The following is a 15909-nucleotide window of genomic DNA, read 5'->3' on the forward strand; positions in this document are numbered from 1 at the left end:
TACTGTGACTTCCCCAAGACTGGACGCTCTTTCTGTATTTCAACCCCCATTTCTCTCCTAGCCATCCAACCTGTGGATGATACTAAGTGGACCTTTTTCCCAATTCCACCATACCCATTTCACTTCATTTTAGATTTTCATCTTGTAAAAATCTCCCCAGTGTGTCCCTTCATAGTTGAGGGTTGAGGGTTTTTATGTCTTTGGCCAGAACTGACGGCCTGTCGGCGGGTCAGTATGACAATGAGAAGCATCACTGCCCCCCCACCCTTCCCTCCTTTCCTGGTCAGTCCTCAGAGCTGTCCCACTGGTAGCTCTACAAAGAGTCTTGTGCCTCCTTGTCACCTGTGGGGACAAATCCAAACCCCCGCTTGGCTAGCCAAGTCATCCAGAAGAAGGGTGGTGGCGAATCAGAAACACACCGAAATGGGAGTTAAGGCATCTGACTCCTAATCGTGGTCCCCTCCCTTCTGGCTAGCTCTGGTTCTTGAAAGTTTCTGTTTCAAAAGGCATGGCTTGCGGACACGATAAATAGATGCAACTCTCTGTTTTGCCGAATTTCGCAAAGAGATGACCATTCCCAGAAAGACGAGGTTATGAGATGGAAAACAAAAGCTGAGATTTCCCCGGAGCAGAGACTCAGCATGTCCACCCCCAACAGTGAATTGCCCACACTGGCTTCTTTTTCTGTTCTCAGCACAGACACCTCCTGGACTCTGGGTGAAATAACTTGTCTTCAGTCGGATTTACCTGAATATGCCCAGGATTTTTTTTTTTTTTTAATGTAACTGTTGTTATGATGTGTGAGGAAGTAAAGAGCTTTGCTTCCTTGGGCTGCAGGTGACGCTCACCCAAGTGGGGTCTTTGGGCAAAGCCGTCCTCTACCCAGCATGTGGCCCATGAATCACAGAGCTGAGCCCACTGGACACCCTGGCTGCCGCAGCTCTGTGTTTCCTTCATATGGCAACAAGATGCAAAAGCTAGTAATTCTCTGCCATTCCCTGCAATTTGGACTGTGTATTTACAGCCCAGATGTCAAGACTAGAGTTTTCTGATTTTGAGAAAAATTACATTTCTCCACTGTTAGGAAGCAATAGCAGAGAAAAGCTTGAGTCCTTAGGGTTTGGTCTTGGTTCTTCTTATTTTTACCGCTGTTCCTGCCAACTTCTCTATGCCCAGCAAACACCCAGCATGCTGATGGAAAGAGCGCAACCCAGAAATCTTAATCCAGTAAGCTCTGGGGCAGGACCCAAGAACTTCCACTGCAGCCAGGACCTGCCCTGCCCCTCAGACGATTCTGATGCACCACACTCACTTCCGGAAACTAAACTGCAAATACAATGAGACACCACTTCCTGGGGATAGTCCACCTGCTGCCTGGCGATGACAACTTCCGGAGGAAATGTTGAGTTTCTCTAACACGAGGCATGATGACTGCTTATTTGGCTGGACTGCCGACGGCTGTTCATTCTCGGGATCATTTTCAAATGAGACCTGAAACCGGGATGAGGAGAACAGTCTTCTATACAGAAGTCCAGCATTTCGCAAAGTGCATTTCTCAACAGCCCCAGATCTGTCCCATGGACCAGCCCCAGGCTGCTGCTCACCACAGCTGCTGTTTGTTTTTGTCAGGGTGTTCTAGTCTCCTCTTTCTGTGTTTTCCCCAAATGTCATGGTAAAAAAAATCACTTTTCTTCCGGCCTTCTTTATAGAATATTGGGCTTCTCTATAGGACCCTGCAGTGGGGCAGGACACTTAAAATTCCTGTATTTAAAAGCCTTCCTCCTAGCCACAAATAATTGCCAACTATCCATACAATTTAACTATTAGGGGTTTTGTTGTTGTCCTTTTTTAACCCTCTCGCCCTTTTATGGTTCCGAACTGTTCAGAAGACAGAGTTGCAGGTCTCCGGAGGTGATGCGGTAAAGATCTTGTTCACCCACAGGACAGTCCTAACGAAGCGGGTGCATGAGAATCACCTTGTGGGACCAGATGTTGCTTCTTTGTACATCCCTGTGAGAGACCCTACAGCCCCGGGCAGAGGAGCCCCAAGAATGAACCATGGGGCCTGGGGACCCAGAGAACAGGGAGACAGTTATGGGAGGGATGCTCCTGTTGCTGGGCCAGGAGCGCACAGAGAGTCGGGATTACCTGGGTCTGCAGCCGGTCTGAGCTGGAGAGGACACCAGAAGGCAAACACGTGGAAACCAACAGAGCTTAAGACCATTAACTTAGAGATAAGGGACTCGTTCCCTTGCGCAGTTGGGTTTCACATACCTTAGCTCTGTGCTATTTTCTGGTGGGTTTGATGTTGTCTTTCAGGGAGAAAGCGGAGGAAATTAGGAACGTGTTACTGTCGAAACCAGTTATGATATCAAAAACATGTAGTGTGTGTCTCTCTGCCCTTCCTGCCCCATTAGGCACCCCCCCCCCCAGCTTTGCCCTGGCCACGTCTTATACAGCAAAGCCTCACACCTTGGAGAAGCTGAACGTGGCCCAGCAGGCTCGCCCCATGATTCAAGACTATCACTGCAAGACAAGTGTCACCTTTGAGGTCCCAAAAGCATTCTGGGTTTTTGGAGCATGTCCTTGCGTGCGTCTACCCAGCAGATAGTCTCCACAACCTTGCAGACCCTCTTGCTTCTTCTCTCCCATTTGATTGACTCACCCCCAGCCAATGTCCACCACCACAGACAGCTCTGCCTAGCCCTACCCTTTCTCCAAATTCCAGCAGGCACCACAGCCTCTTTTATTGAAATGTTACTGTAATTTACATAATCATGTAATTTACATAAATGCAAATGATTCATTACATCCTCAGTCTAACAGCTGCCCAAAAAGGAATACTTTATTTTTACTCTTCATCTCTGCTTTGAGATGGGGTTTGTGAGCAATAAGAGAAGGGAAACCTCCTAGGGGAAGTGAATAGGCCTTGGAGACAGGTCTGGATGGCTGAACTGGCTCTCAGATCCAGAGTCAGGAGTGCTGCCTACCTGGAGAGGGGCCAGGTGGGCCACTGGCACCAGCTGGGGGCCCTCAGGGCCCCCTGAGCATGGGCACAGCAGCAAGGCCCCTCCGAGGTAACACTTCCCTCTCTTCCTCCCGGGGGCTACTTGCAGTTCCCCCCTCTTGATGGGATTTTGTGGGGACAGAGACAACTCAGCTCATCCAAACACTGGAGATGGCCTGGGTGGCACTGTCCAGTGGTGTAGCCAGTGTGCACATGTGGCTATTGAGCTCTGGAAAATACAGGAAATGAAACCAAGGAACTGAAGTTTAACTAATTGAAATTTATGTAGCCTCATGTGGCTAGTGCCTACCATACTGGAGAGTGCAGTTGTAGAGGGCAGATCCATCCAGAGAAAATATATGCATGTTGCCCCAGGCATCCCTGAGTTTTAACCTGCATAGACCCAGTACTTCCTACAGGACTAGGTACTACGCTGGATCTGTCCATGAAGAATTTCAGTTCAATACTCACGACTCTGCAAGCTAGCTAATTGCATGAGTCCCATTTTGTAGATGGCAAAACTGAGGCCCCAGACTTTCAGGGATTTGCTTAGGGTCAGTGAGTTGCAGTAGCTCAGGTTTGCCAGAGCAGGTGTCTAAGATGGTACTTCTCCACCCTCTCCCACTCCCTAAGCCCTGGCAAAGAGTTCAGATTTCCCCCTCCAATAAAATCTGCCTCTTCATCTTTGAAATCATCCTGATTTTCCCTCACCAGCTCTGCAGTCAGCCACTAGAGAGCCATGCCTGCTGCTCTTACTTCACATTCTTAGACTGAAAGGAATAGCTCCTGCCTTCCCTCTCCTGATTCCTTTTTTCTTAAGACAGCTGATCATAAATGATCCAGAATCTTCTTCTGTCACCCTATCTGTGAGAGAAAAGACATCTCACACTAGTTGATTGATGACTGTCGTTTTCCCCTGCCTCCATGCTGGCCTCCAGGGCCCTGCCCATCGGGCTTACTGTCCTCCCTTCTCGGACCCCTTCTTGCAGGGAGGTAGCCTCCTCTCTCCAGTTCAGCAACACTGAGGTTCTTACATTCATGGTACCCTTGTTACATCTCAGCTCTCCTTCTGGGAAAGCGAGAACTGACCACGGTGGCTAGAAGATTGTCAGAGGGAATGAATGTGAGACTTTTTTAAGTTCCTTAAACAAATCAACTATGGTCATACAAAGGGTTGCCTGTGTCATTATCACTGCCACTGAGAGGAAGAACGGTGCGCTCTAAAGGCTCCTGGGGTATACCAGGAAGTTGGGTCTCCCTTGTGCTTGGTTCTAGAGCAGGGACATGGATCAGTCAGACTGTGGGATGCACAGAGGACCCTCTTCTCTTTCACAAGGAAAATGACTTGGAAGTTTCAGTTATGTGCCTGTGTTTGGTTTTGCACTGCTCAGCAAACAGAGCCCTTTTGGTTTGGCACCTATCCTCCCTTGTATCCTAAATCCATCCCATTACCTGCTTTCCTTCCTTCCGTAGCCTGCTTCTGCATATTTACGTGAGATGACCAGCTCTGCTCAAGCCCTGCCTTGAAGAAGTCCTTACTTCCTACCCTCCTGCAGCCCCCACCGCTGTTGTAGGCCTGCTAGAGACCCAGAGGTCGAAAATCCCGTTTAACTTTCAAGTGTGGGGACGCCTGAGTGGCTCAGTCATTAAGTGTCTGCCTTTGGTTCAGGTCATGATCCCAGGGTTCTGGGATCGAGCCCCACATCAGGCTCCCTGGTCAGTGGGGAGCCTGCTTCTCCCTCTCCCACTCCTCCTGCTTGTGTTCCCTTTCTCACTGTGTCTTCTCTGTCAAATAAATAAAATCTTTTAAAATTTTAAAAAAAAAAAAACTTTCAAGTGTAAACTATATTGGTGCTTAACAGCAGCTTTCCAGTGCATCCCATTGGACTCCTCTCCTCAGAAGGAATGCCATCTGCAACCCCGTCCCCATTTGGGCACAACTCCTGAGGGATCCTCCATGCTGTTGAGTGAGAATAGGAGGGGGAGGGGTGCATTTTTCATTTCCAGCTAGGGAGGGAAGATTTTTCAGGATGTTAGTGTCTTGAAAGAGACTGGTGGTGTTGATTTTCTCCTGTTACTTTTGCTGTTTAAAATTCTAATGGCGCCAGTGATGGAAATTTAAGTTCTTCAGTGCGGCTGCTTCTGCTCCATGGTTATGGCTTAAAGTAAGCTGCTCCGTGGACTGACATGCAATGTGGGGACAGCCACCTGCCTCCCTGCTCAGAAGCCAGCCCGGCTGTCTGCTGTCCACACACCTGGGCGATTCCTGGCCCTTGTTTTCCCTGCTCTTCTGCTTTGAGCATGCCACATCCATCCCATTTCCCTGGGATGCTCTGTCATCCAGGGATTCACCTGCCTGATGTAAGCCTGTCTCTCTCAGAAGAATTCTAGAGCAGACACCAGGGCTGAAAGCTGGTTTCCATGGTACCCAACTGTTTCTCTGAGGCCTGAAGGAAAAAAGTGGTTTGGGGTTTTTGTTTTTTGTTTTTTTTTGTTTGTTTGTTTTCAAATTTGTTCATATATGTTCACATTTAGCTGGTCTGTGGAACACATGGAAAGCTTAAGGGCGAAGCCAGAGGTAGCTTCGGATGAACCACACTGGAGTCAGAGAGCAGGTCCCTTGACCCGCTGTGTGCAGCAAATCTGGGGCTCAGATACCGGTTCGCACCACCCACATGTGTTCACGGGAGGCAGCCCCAAACACAAGCAGCAAAGCACAAAGGGCTGCTTTCCCAAGCAAGACTTGTTTTCAGAAACCCAACTGGGATAAGAGTGAGTCAGTTCCGAAGGCCACACAGCAGGTCCCTCAAAGGGTTTGAGTGGTGGGATGAGTTGAGGGACCTGCCTGTCCCCAACTCAGAACACATCCTGCCTCCAAAACAGCTGAAGACTCCGTTAGGAAGCCGTCTGTCTTGAGTTGTTTACCCTCCTCCCAGGAGGTTAAATGAAGCCTTGAAATGACTTCCTTCCAACCCCCCTCCCTGCCTTGGCGGAGTGGACAGGCAGCGGGTAGGACGTGAGCACCACCTAGTGGTGACCGAGTGGAAGTGGGGGCACGATTTCTTTATAAATTATTTCAGGGGGTTTTCTATCCTAGTAAGGTAGTTGTTTCATCTTATTTTACCCACAGATAGAACATGGAAATACAGAATGGTATGCAGTATTTGTCTTAAGAATATAAAATAAAATAAAACAGAATAAAATGAAATAAGATAATTGTTGGCAAAGTAACAGATCCATTCCCTGAAACCATCAGCAGCATCAAGTGAGAAAGTCGCCTGTCCTTGTCATTTTATGACTTTTCAGACAGAGCAATTCCAGCACTCTGTCAGGGTGGTTCAGGAACTAGAGGGAATATGCTGTGAGCTGTGTCGATTTCCTCATGTTCAGTCTCCTGAGTGGGGGATAGTCCCTGGCCCAGCCTCATCCAGGTGCCGCCAGCAAGGTCCCGAGTTATTCGTAACTCACCATCCACCTCCTTTCTTACCACAAACAATCCTGTTCCATGTAGGTTAAAGGCCTGGCTTCTATTCCTTTTCTCTGTTATACTGTTCTTTTTTCTGAGTCCTTTCATTTTTCCACCAAGCCCTCTAAAAGAAGTCAGATGAATCCTAGGCAGTGTTTGCTCATTAGGCACCGGGCATCTGAGGGCTCCTGGCCACGAGTGGTCATTGAGGGGGTATCACTGCTTAATTATCTGGAGGCTTCCAGATCACCTCCATCTGTTAAGACTCCTACCTAGCAAGACCATCGGCCTCTCTCCTTGTCTGCCTCCCTCAACCCCATTCCCACCCCCGACCTCTCTGGCCACCCCCGATACCTTAACATCAGGCTCATGATGTCCTTAGTTGTGCATCTAGTCCAGACTTCACTACTCCCTGATGTATTGTGTTCTCTGTAAATCCCATTCTCATTTTGGGATCCTTTGCACAATTCCGCTGTGCAAATCCTTTGCACAATGCTGCTTTTTCCCCATTAATATGATCACTGAAATAATCGTTAAAGACCTATTGATCTGTGCCCCCACAAGTCACTCAGATGGCACAGAATAAGGGCCTCCTGAAAGCTGCTTTTCTGTTATGCAGTATCACCTGCCTTCCCTTTCGTCTTTCAGACGAAAATTAAATTGGCACTTTAATAAACTCTACCAGTATCTCGTGCTCTCCTGAGTGGCGAGCATTGATTGCTCCAGCACTGATACTAAATTAACTTCAATTAATAGAAACATTTTTCAACTTAAATCATTTGTTCTGTTCCCTGATTTCTTGACAATGGATTTTTTTTTTTTTAAGCCAGTGTTGGTACAAAAGAATCTGTGAATGCCTTCCGGGGTGGACTGCAGACCACCCAGACTGGATTGCAGGATGGTTTCCTTTATTTCTTTAATTCTCTTCCCTTTCCGCTTTGACATTTTCATCCAAATGTCAACCTGTTGAATCTGATCACAAGAGTCACAAAGCTGCTGAAGCCAACATCTTCTTCAGTGTCTTGTCAGGAAGTGTGAGCTACAAATAAGTGGGGCCCCTTTGTTCTCATCTTCTCTTTGCGCCTTCGGGATAATTGGAGAGAGGTCCTTTCCGGTGCCTTCGGAGCCGCACCTGCTCGGCTGTGCAGTTTTCTCTGTGTGTCTCACAAATGCTGCTTATTATCCTCTCTCGGGACTGAAGTGATGCCCGTGTCTTCTGTTGGGTGTACCATCTCCACGCAGTAATGACCCCTTGCACCCAGAGGTTTCTGCCTTGGAGGGCCACAGGCCCCCCGAAAAAAAAGCGCTCAGAGTTGGTGGTACCCTGAGCAGTCATATCCCATGAAGGTGGAAAGAGCGAGCAATGAAGCAACCCTCAGCTTCCACTTTTCAATAGTGCACCTTCCGGGGAAGGAAATGTGTCATGGAGAGAAGACTTAAGAACCAGGTCTGAGTTCTAGAACCAACTCTGCAGCTAATTGCACACCTTCAGCTCTTTGAACACCCAAAATTCCTCGTGTTCTCTATGGCTCCTTTTCCCCATGTAAATCAAAGGGCCAGAGTGACACCACTCTTTCCCCCAAAGTGAGAAGTGATTTGGGCTCTGGCCTAAGCAAATTCAATCGTTGCTATATGCTTTCCCTTTGGATCCTAGCTGATCCGGGGGGACACCTCCGTTTGGCACTGGTCCATCTTTCCAGCCACCTCTGACCCTCAGGAATCTCCTTGGAACGAACACGGGCAGGCCTTGTGGCCCAGGGCAGGGGCAGCCTGCGGTGCCCCCTGGGGCTTGTAATCTCTGCGCTGATTTCTCACCCTTTGCACAGGGCGGGCGGCAAGCCCAGCGGAATCTCTGCTTCTGGTTGTGATGCAGAGTTTCCTTTGAAAATGAACTCTTTTAAGGAAACAAACAAAAAAGTAGGTCAACCAAAAGAAAAACGTTGAGTACACAGAAGTCCCAGAGCTTGCCTAAAAGCTGGAAGGCGCTGTAGAGAGCCCGGAGACGTGCAAACGTCTTACATGCGGATCCCAAGTTGCTGATGTTCGGAAGCACCTGCCAGGCTCCCCTAGCCCCTTCCGGATCTAAAATTCAACAGCGCCTCGTGCTCCGCACAAAAAGGTGGTCATGCTTCCCTGTCTGTCAACCGCTGGACAGAAGTTGCTAAAAGGGAGGGATGACCCGGTGCTTCTCCCCTCCGCATCATGCCGCCCCAGCCTGCCAACAACACCTCCTTCCGCTAACTTTAGCAGGAAGCGGAACTAGCACAGAGGGAAGTTGGTCGGCAGATCCTCGGTGTTGCAGGCCAGTCCCTGGCTGATTCCCGCCAAACTGGCTTCGTGGGTGGTCAACGCGCATGCGTGTGCATGCAGACCTCGCGAGTGCGCGCGCGCACGTGTGTGCATGTCTAATTGTCCTATTTATTTATTTATTTATTTATTTATTTTACAGTTCATTTATGATGAACAAGTTTCCTGGTAAGTACCTCCTTTTCCCTTCCAGTTCCCCCTGGCTGTATGGCGGAGGCGAATATATATTGAAGACTAGAGTCAGGGTTGAGGAAAGAAAGGGGAATGTCCTGGCAGCTTGGAACAACTAGCCCTCCTTGGAACCCCCCTGTGGACCTCAACAAAGACATTAGATCAGCTTTCACAGAGCAGAGACCTTCCTCCATCCCCTCCCATTTGGGATGCTAATATCCCATTGTCTTTGTCATCCAGGTGAGAGGGGGTGATTTAACGGGGCTTTCTGCAGTCAGCCATTTCCTGGTCCTTACAGATCCTGTGCAGACTGTGTTGGCATATTCCAAACACCATGTATGTTTCAGGAACCAGAGATGGAGGCACTTCTGTTGTCTTTTACCCATTAAAGTTCTATCTGACATTCAAGACTATCTTAGATCTCTGAAAAATCAGTGATTTTTTTTTTTTTTTTTAATGGATAACAAAGCTTTAGCCAGTTTACATCTATGAGAACATTTACATTTGGGCCAACTATGCATCATTTCTCAGGTGAGTTTTGAGCAAGTCAGTTATGTTTGGGATGAAAATAGAAATTGAGTGCGTTGTGCATTCTTGTTATGTTATTCTCGAATATTTGATCTGTGGATGTAGAGAAACATGAGATAGCATCTGTGGGATAGTGTGACAGCATAGCTAGTATACCAACCAGGTAAGCAGACCAACTTTTATGGTATTATTTAAAGCTTAGAATGAGCTTTTGGCATATGAGCAGTAGCCGTTTGTGGGAGTGACATCTCTTTGTCTTAGGATCTCTGATTTTCAGAATTTGGGCATGGCAGAGGAGCTTGCCCCATTGATGGTAAATGTGATTCACCGTGCCAAAGTGTTAAGTGTAGTTTTGCCAACTCTCTTTCCTCTGTCCAGGACGGGTAGGGAGGAGACTGCTAGGAGAACGTGCTTTAAGACACACCATTTTTAGGTCAACGCATAAGAAATAAGAAGGTCTTCTTTGAGAAGCCAAGACCAGTAGGCTAAAAGGGATTAAGATGTCTGGGAGCACCTCAGGTCAGCGATCAGGAAGAGCCTCTTCATGGGATTTGCTTCTGGACGAGGTCTCCAAGCAGAGTGGTGACATCTTCTTCCCATGTTCTTGGGGATGGAGTGCAGCACAAGAAAACTTGCAAAACTATCCTCACTCCAAATGATGGCACACTTAGCATGACCCCCACTCTACCTTACCAAACAGTAGGTGCTTAAGTGTTGCTCAGTGTTGCTGCTCTTAGCTCACAACACTGTCATAAAGATAAGTTATGATCGCATTCGATCTCAGGAATTTTTCTGCTGTTTTTGCACGGAAAACCTTAAGAAATTATAGCTATGGGTGGATTACTGTTGGTTTTTCCTAGCGAGAGCTCTCTTTTCTTTACCTCCCTGGCCTTGCCTTGAAAGCAGGCCTATTTCAGTCCTTACCCTCAAAATGTCTTTTAGGATCTTTCAGATAGTGTGAAGCAAGAGAGAGGCTGTTTCCTCTGCATTCCAAAAGCCAGATCTCCTATGGATGATATGAGGTTAGAACCTGGGCCTGCACTGAAGGGCTCAGATCCTGAGGTTCTCAGGCCCTCAGCATGAGCACCGAGGCTTCCACATGGAGAAAGAGAGAGGAAGGCCGTGAAGGAATAACTTGCAAATTCCCAAGTATGTTTGGTTCCAGCCTGGGCTGGGTTAGAATCCTAGCTCATGCACAGGAGTAGCTGCAGGGAAGAACAAGGGGGAGGCTTCATGGCACCAGGACATCATTCGCAGACTGCCGACCTGTTACGTAATTATTGTTATGTGGATGGGCTAATGGAGAACATTCTCCATGTGAGTGAGGCCAAGAGATTAAAGTCTGTGCTACTGGACCATAACTGCTCTGGGACTTCCAGGGATCTTAGCTCCTCATTTAAATGCAAAATATATTGAACTTTAAGGTATTTTTTGCTGTCACCAAAAATATTGGGTATTTTTCATACCCAACCAACAACAAGCATTTGTTTTGCTGAAAGGATGTGTCTAGGTGCTGACTTCTCTCATTTCTCCCTTTAATGTCAGATTCTTCAACTTGTGCAATTAGAACACAGCAATACTTCATGAATGCCTTTAACAGTGAATTCCATTCCTTGTTGTAGAAAACTCCATCATGTCTGACTCAAGGGAGGTAACCAGTTCATCCCAAATCCTCAAAAGGAAACTAATTTTAGTTGTGTATCTTCTGAAACAAGAGTACTCTATAGGACTAAAGGAGCCTTGTGGAGTATAATACATAGGGGTAACCCTTCCCCGTCATCCACAGCTTAAATGCCTCTACCACTCCTTTATCAGAATTCTGCAACAGATCTCAAGCAGCCAAGAAATGGCAGGCAGAAGGTTTTTACAGTGGAAAACCAGCTCTAGTGGGTTAAAGAATCAGTGGTTTATTTTTCTTACATAACAAGTACCCTAGCTGTTGGTGGTATGATGCCTCTGCATTTCTCTTGGCCTTTCCGTCATGGTCCCAAGAGGACTGCTGTTGTCTCAGGCATTGAGTTTGGATTGAAGACAAGAAGAAGGAAGCAGGAAGAACACCTTTCCTCCTTGTACCTCTTTGGTCCCAGCTGGGTCTACGTTGACCAATAAATGGCCAGGCAGAATAGAATTACAACTCTAGACAGATCATTATTTATCCTAGAAGTGGGTCCACTTTCCTGAAGATCCAGGGGTCCTCATTTGCTGTCTCAACCTCATAGACTCTTGTTAGCAAGCAAGAGGCAGGCGAATATATGTTTGATGCTTTTCAGTTAGATAACTACCCCTAAAGACATTTAAAATAGAAAACAATGGAGATTTACCAGATAGGATGAATGTTCACCCTGAATCCATAATAACAGCCCAGCAAGACCCAAAATATTGCCAGAAAGAATTTGGAATATGTCTTCAGTGAGTCTGAATGCCTGACAAGAAAACAAAAGGATCCAGGTTGATGTTCTTGTTTCTTCTTTGAGCCTCAAGCTGTAACTTTGGGAGAGAAAAGAGGGCCTGGGAACATGACCTGGAGAATATCTACCTGTATGGCACTTGGAACCAGCATGGAGTGTTCTGGACCACAGTTAAGAAAGCAGAACCATGCCCTCTGGGTGAGAATGGGGAGGAACAGGGAGTAAACCTCCCAATACAAGAAAGAACAATCTTGGGCATGAGAACCAGGGGCTAGTTGAAGGTGGTTCCAAATGGAAGTTTGCAGGAAGGGAAGGAACAAACCCAGACCATGCCACAAGACCAGGTCCTCGGAGGACAGTGGATGTTGTGGTTAGGAGAGGCAGGAGGAGAACCGGCTCCAGGAGAAGTGGGGGGGGGGGGGGGGACAAAAGCCATGTGACTTTAGAGGTCTGTATTTGGAATCTGTCCGATTCCACCTGTTTCCTAGACACCTCCTGAATCCCAGGCTCCCTTGTTCCAGAACAAGACACAGAACACAAAACCAAACTCGGCCTTCACTTCGGGGCTCTCTGGGACTAGAGAGGAGGCAGACAGTTGACATGTAATCATGGGGTCATTTGGAGACACTCACAGCACAGGGCAGGGGCGGGGGCAATCCCTGGGACTCTGAGGAGCATGAAGCCAAGACTGGATTAAACACTCAGGCCCCAAAGCAGAGAGGACAGCAGCTAGCTAGTGTCAGGGCCTCACAGAGCCTCGTGTATTTCCTATGGAGGAAGTGCTGGGCAAGCCCTGAGTCTGGGTACCAACCAAGCAAACCTGAAAGGTCAGCAGAAGCAGAGAACCCCCATCTCACGGGCATCCCCAAAATGTAACAAAGCAGAATCTTACTTGAACATTGCAATGGAAGGGCTTGTTTTGAGGGGAAAAAAAAAAGAACAAAAAGTTCTAGATGAATTAGAGAGTATCTATCTACCTATTTACAAAGAGCTGGACTTCATTCAGCCTAGCTGAAATAGTTTACTGATGTGGGTCTGTTTCCCTTCCTGAGTCTATTAAAATGCATCCAAGTTACATGGCATCCCTTTGGAGTGCAAAGATCCTTGGAGAAGGAAAGAAGCTTCTGGTGTGTGCAGATGAAGGGAGGCCAGTGGGATGGAGCACAGACCAGGCACAGACAATTGGAGGAATAGAAGAACTGGGTTTTACAGACAGGAGGTACTTTTTGTTTTCTCTTTTCAAGTGTGTTGGGAAGCAGCTGGAGAGATTGAAACAGAAGAATGATATGATCCAGTAGCCTCGCAGATACCAGTATAGAGGCTGCTATTCGGGTGGCCTGGAGGGTAGCAGTGGGGAGGGCTGAAGCCAACAATTCAGGAAATAGCTCAGACGCGGGGTTCCGAGGCATGTAAGGCAAGGGTCAAGGAGGGTTCCAAACTGATTTCCAGATTTGGAGCTTGACCAAGCAGGGAGTGGTCCAGTTGATTGAGGTGGCAAAGCCCAGGGAGCATAAAGCCAAGAAGTAGGAATTCCAGATTCTGCTCTGACGTCATAGATGCCACATGGAGAAGCCGTGTTGACTGTGGGTATAGGCACCTGCACCAAGGAGAGGTGTGGGGTGGAGATGTCAGCTGGTGTTTACTGCAGGAGGATGAGATTATGTCATCCAGGGAGAACGTGTAGGTAAAAGGAGAAGAGAGTCCCATATTTAGAGGTTCACCTGAGGCAGTGGAGGAGGTGGAGGGAAGGAGAAGTTAGGGGGATGACAAGAGGAAAACCAGCCGTGTGGCCTCTCAGAAGTGAGGAGAAGAGACTGTTGCATGCATGAGGACAGGTGGTCAGCTGCAGGGACTTTGAACAGGGTGGCAGAGAACCGTCCCTGGGCACATGCAGATGGAGGTAGCTGGTGCCCTGGACCAGTGTGTCAGGGGATGGACGACTGTGGATATTAGACTCAAGGAATTGTCCAGTGAGTGGGAGGTCCTACGGTGCAGGGCATGTGAGGCTTTGAGAAGGTTTGCTGAGAGAGGAGCTGAGAAATGTGGTGGAAGGTAGAGAGATTTGAACCCCTTGACTTTCTTCTCTTGGTAGCACCAAGAGCATATTCTATACATGACACACATACACAGTTTGCATAGTGATTTGGAACCAATGTGTAGGATGGACTTACTGCGACAGGTGGACCCAGCCTCCCCTCTACAACTGTCTCTCTGTTTTCCAGCACTTTGGGGTCATAAACACCACTACAACAAAAACTGTTGTGTGTGGCCTTTTTGAATCTGACCACATACTTACCCAAGGGCCAGTTTTTAGACATAGAATTTGAGAAAAAAAACAGAAAAGGAAGGCATAATCCAGAATTTCTTCATAGACCATTCACCAGTAACCTTTTCACAAAATCAGAATTATTCCCTCAATTCTACAGCTAAAAGGGGAACTTAGAAATCAAATTCCTTGGTTTTGAAGCTGGAAGTTACTCAAATGAATAAAATAGAAGTATTCAAATTATCAGAACCTCAAGGTACATTCCATTGGGTTTTTCACTTTCTCTTGACCATTTTCCAGTTGTCCAGTCTTATCCTTTCTGCTGGCCCTTTCCCTGCCCAGGTGTCCTTTCTCCCTCCTTCCCTCCCCCCCTTCCCCCACTCTTTTTCCCTCCTCCTGCCTCACTTTCTCCCTCCCCTCCATCTTCCTCCCTCTCCCTCTCCCTCTTTCTCCCCCCTTCTGCCTCTCTCCCTCTCTCTCCCTCCCTCTTCTTCCGGCCCTCCTCTCCCTTCCTTCCCCTCCCCTCCTCTCCCAACCTCCTCCTTCCCTCCTTCTCCATCCCTTTCTCTCTTCCCCCTCCCCCTCCCTCTCTCCATATGCCTGTCTCCTCCTATCCAGCAATCCCTGGGTCGTCCCTGTCCATTTCTCTAGTTTGCTCTTTATAAATATATCTGAATAGTTTTAGTGAATGATTAAGCTGTGGGTGGGTTTATAAATACAGGCCTATAATCAGCAATACTATGGTAGACTTGTGCTCTCACAGAACTTTCAGGTGAGTGAATAACGGAAGGGAAGGAGCATTTTCCTTTTAGGTAGAGAATGAAAGCAATCCCATTGAAAGCTGTGTCTACAGACCAGGAAATACTTGTAACCCGTCTGCACATGTGGCTTCTCCTCGCCCTGCTTGCCAGGTGTAACTGTCCTCCATGTGGCATGGATGTTTCAAGATTGGCTGGTGTGTTGCACATCTGCCTGTGATGACTTTCTTTAACTAGCCATTCTTGGTTTTACACAGGTGGGAGTCTTTAGTCCTCGTGCTGATGTATCTCATCTATATCGTCATCATGAAGTAAGTAACATGCCTTCTCAGTTTTCTTTCCCAAAACTCTTTCCTACATCAAGTATGACAGGATAATGTAAAAAAAAAAAAGGAATGGAGGCAGAGCAGGTAGCAGGCTGGCTATCAGTGCCAATGATCACAGTCTCCTCAGTTCCCTCAGACCTGCGTGCGGCACTGTAAGTTCTGATCCATGGCAATAGCAAAGACCCTTCAAACCCCCATGCAGTAATGGAATCAAAGCTTTAAGTGTTTAATTTGAGAAATCTCTCAAACCCTTTACCCTCCTTTAATATCTGTCAAACAAGTTTGGGGCTGATTTCACTCTCTTTCCTAACAGGAAAGGAGGTAGAACTCACTAAGTCATGCTTCTCTGTAGGGTGACAAAGATGGGACCAGACTTAGTTAAGAGATAACTAAAACCATGGACTGAATACTTGCAGACTTGCATTATTTATATCGTATTCATCACCTACTGCTGTGTAACAAATGAGCCCAAAATGTAGAGTCTTAAAACTACAAGTATGTGCTATCTAATTAGAGTTTCTGAGTCAGGCATCCAAGAGGACATAACCAGAGAGTTCTAGCTCAGGGTTTTCCTTTCTTCCTTGAGATTGTACAGTGTTAAGAGGTTGGCTGGGGTAGTTGTCACCAACTTAACTGATTCTGCAAAATGACCTGCTCTTACTGTTGGTAACA

The 15909-nt window shown here is 47.3% G+C and overlaps 1 protein-coding gene across 1 annotated transcript in view; it reads left to right on the plus strand.

Moving 5' to 3' along the window:
- Positions 1-15909, plus strand: part of SLC24A3 (solute carrier family 24 member 3) — a 480953-nt gene that overhangs the window by 421334 nt on the left and 43710 nt on the right. The window contains exons 8-9 of the mRNA XM_059134152.1: positions 8923-8948; positions 15169-15222. Of these exons, the coding sequence (XP_058990135.1) occupies positions 8923-8948; positions 15169-15222 (80 nt within the window). The remainder of the gene's footprint in view (positions 1-8922; positions 8949-15168; positions 15223-15909) is intronic.

The sequence above is a fragment of the Mustela lutreola genome, chromosome 9 (assembly GCF_030435805.1).
Source record: "Mustela lutreola isolate mMusLut2 chromosome 9, mMusLut2.pri, whole genome shotgun sequence".
In the NCBI taxonomy this organism is placed as follows: Eukaryota; Metazoa; Chordata; class Mammalia; order Carnivora; family Mustelidae; genus Mustela; species Mustela lutreola.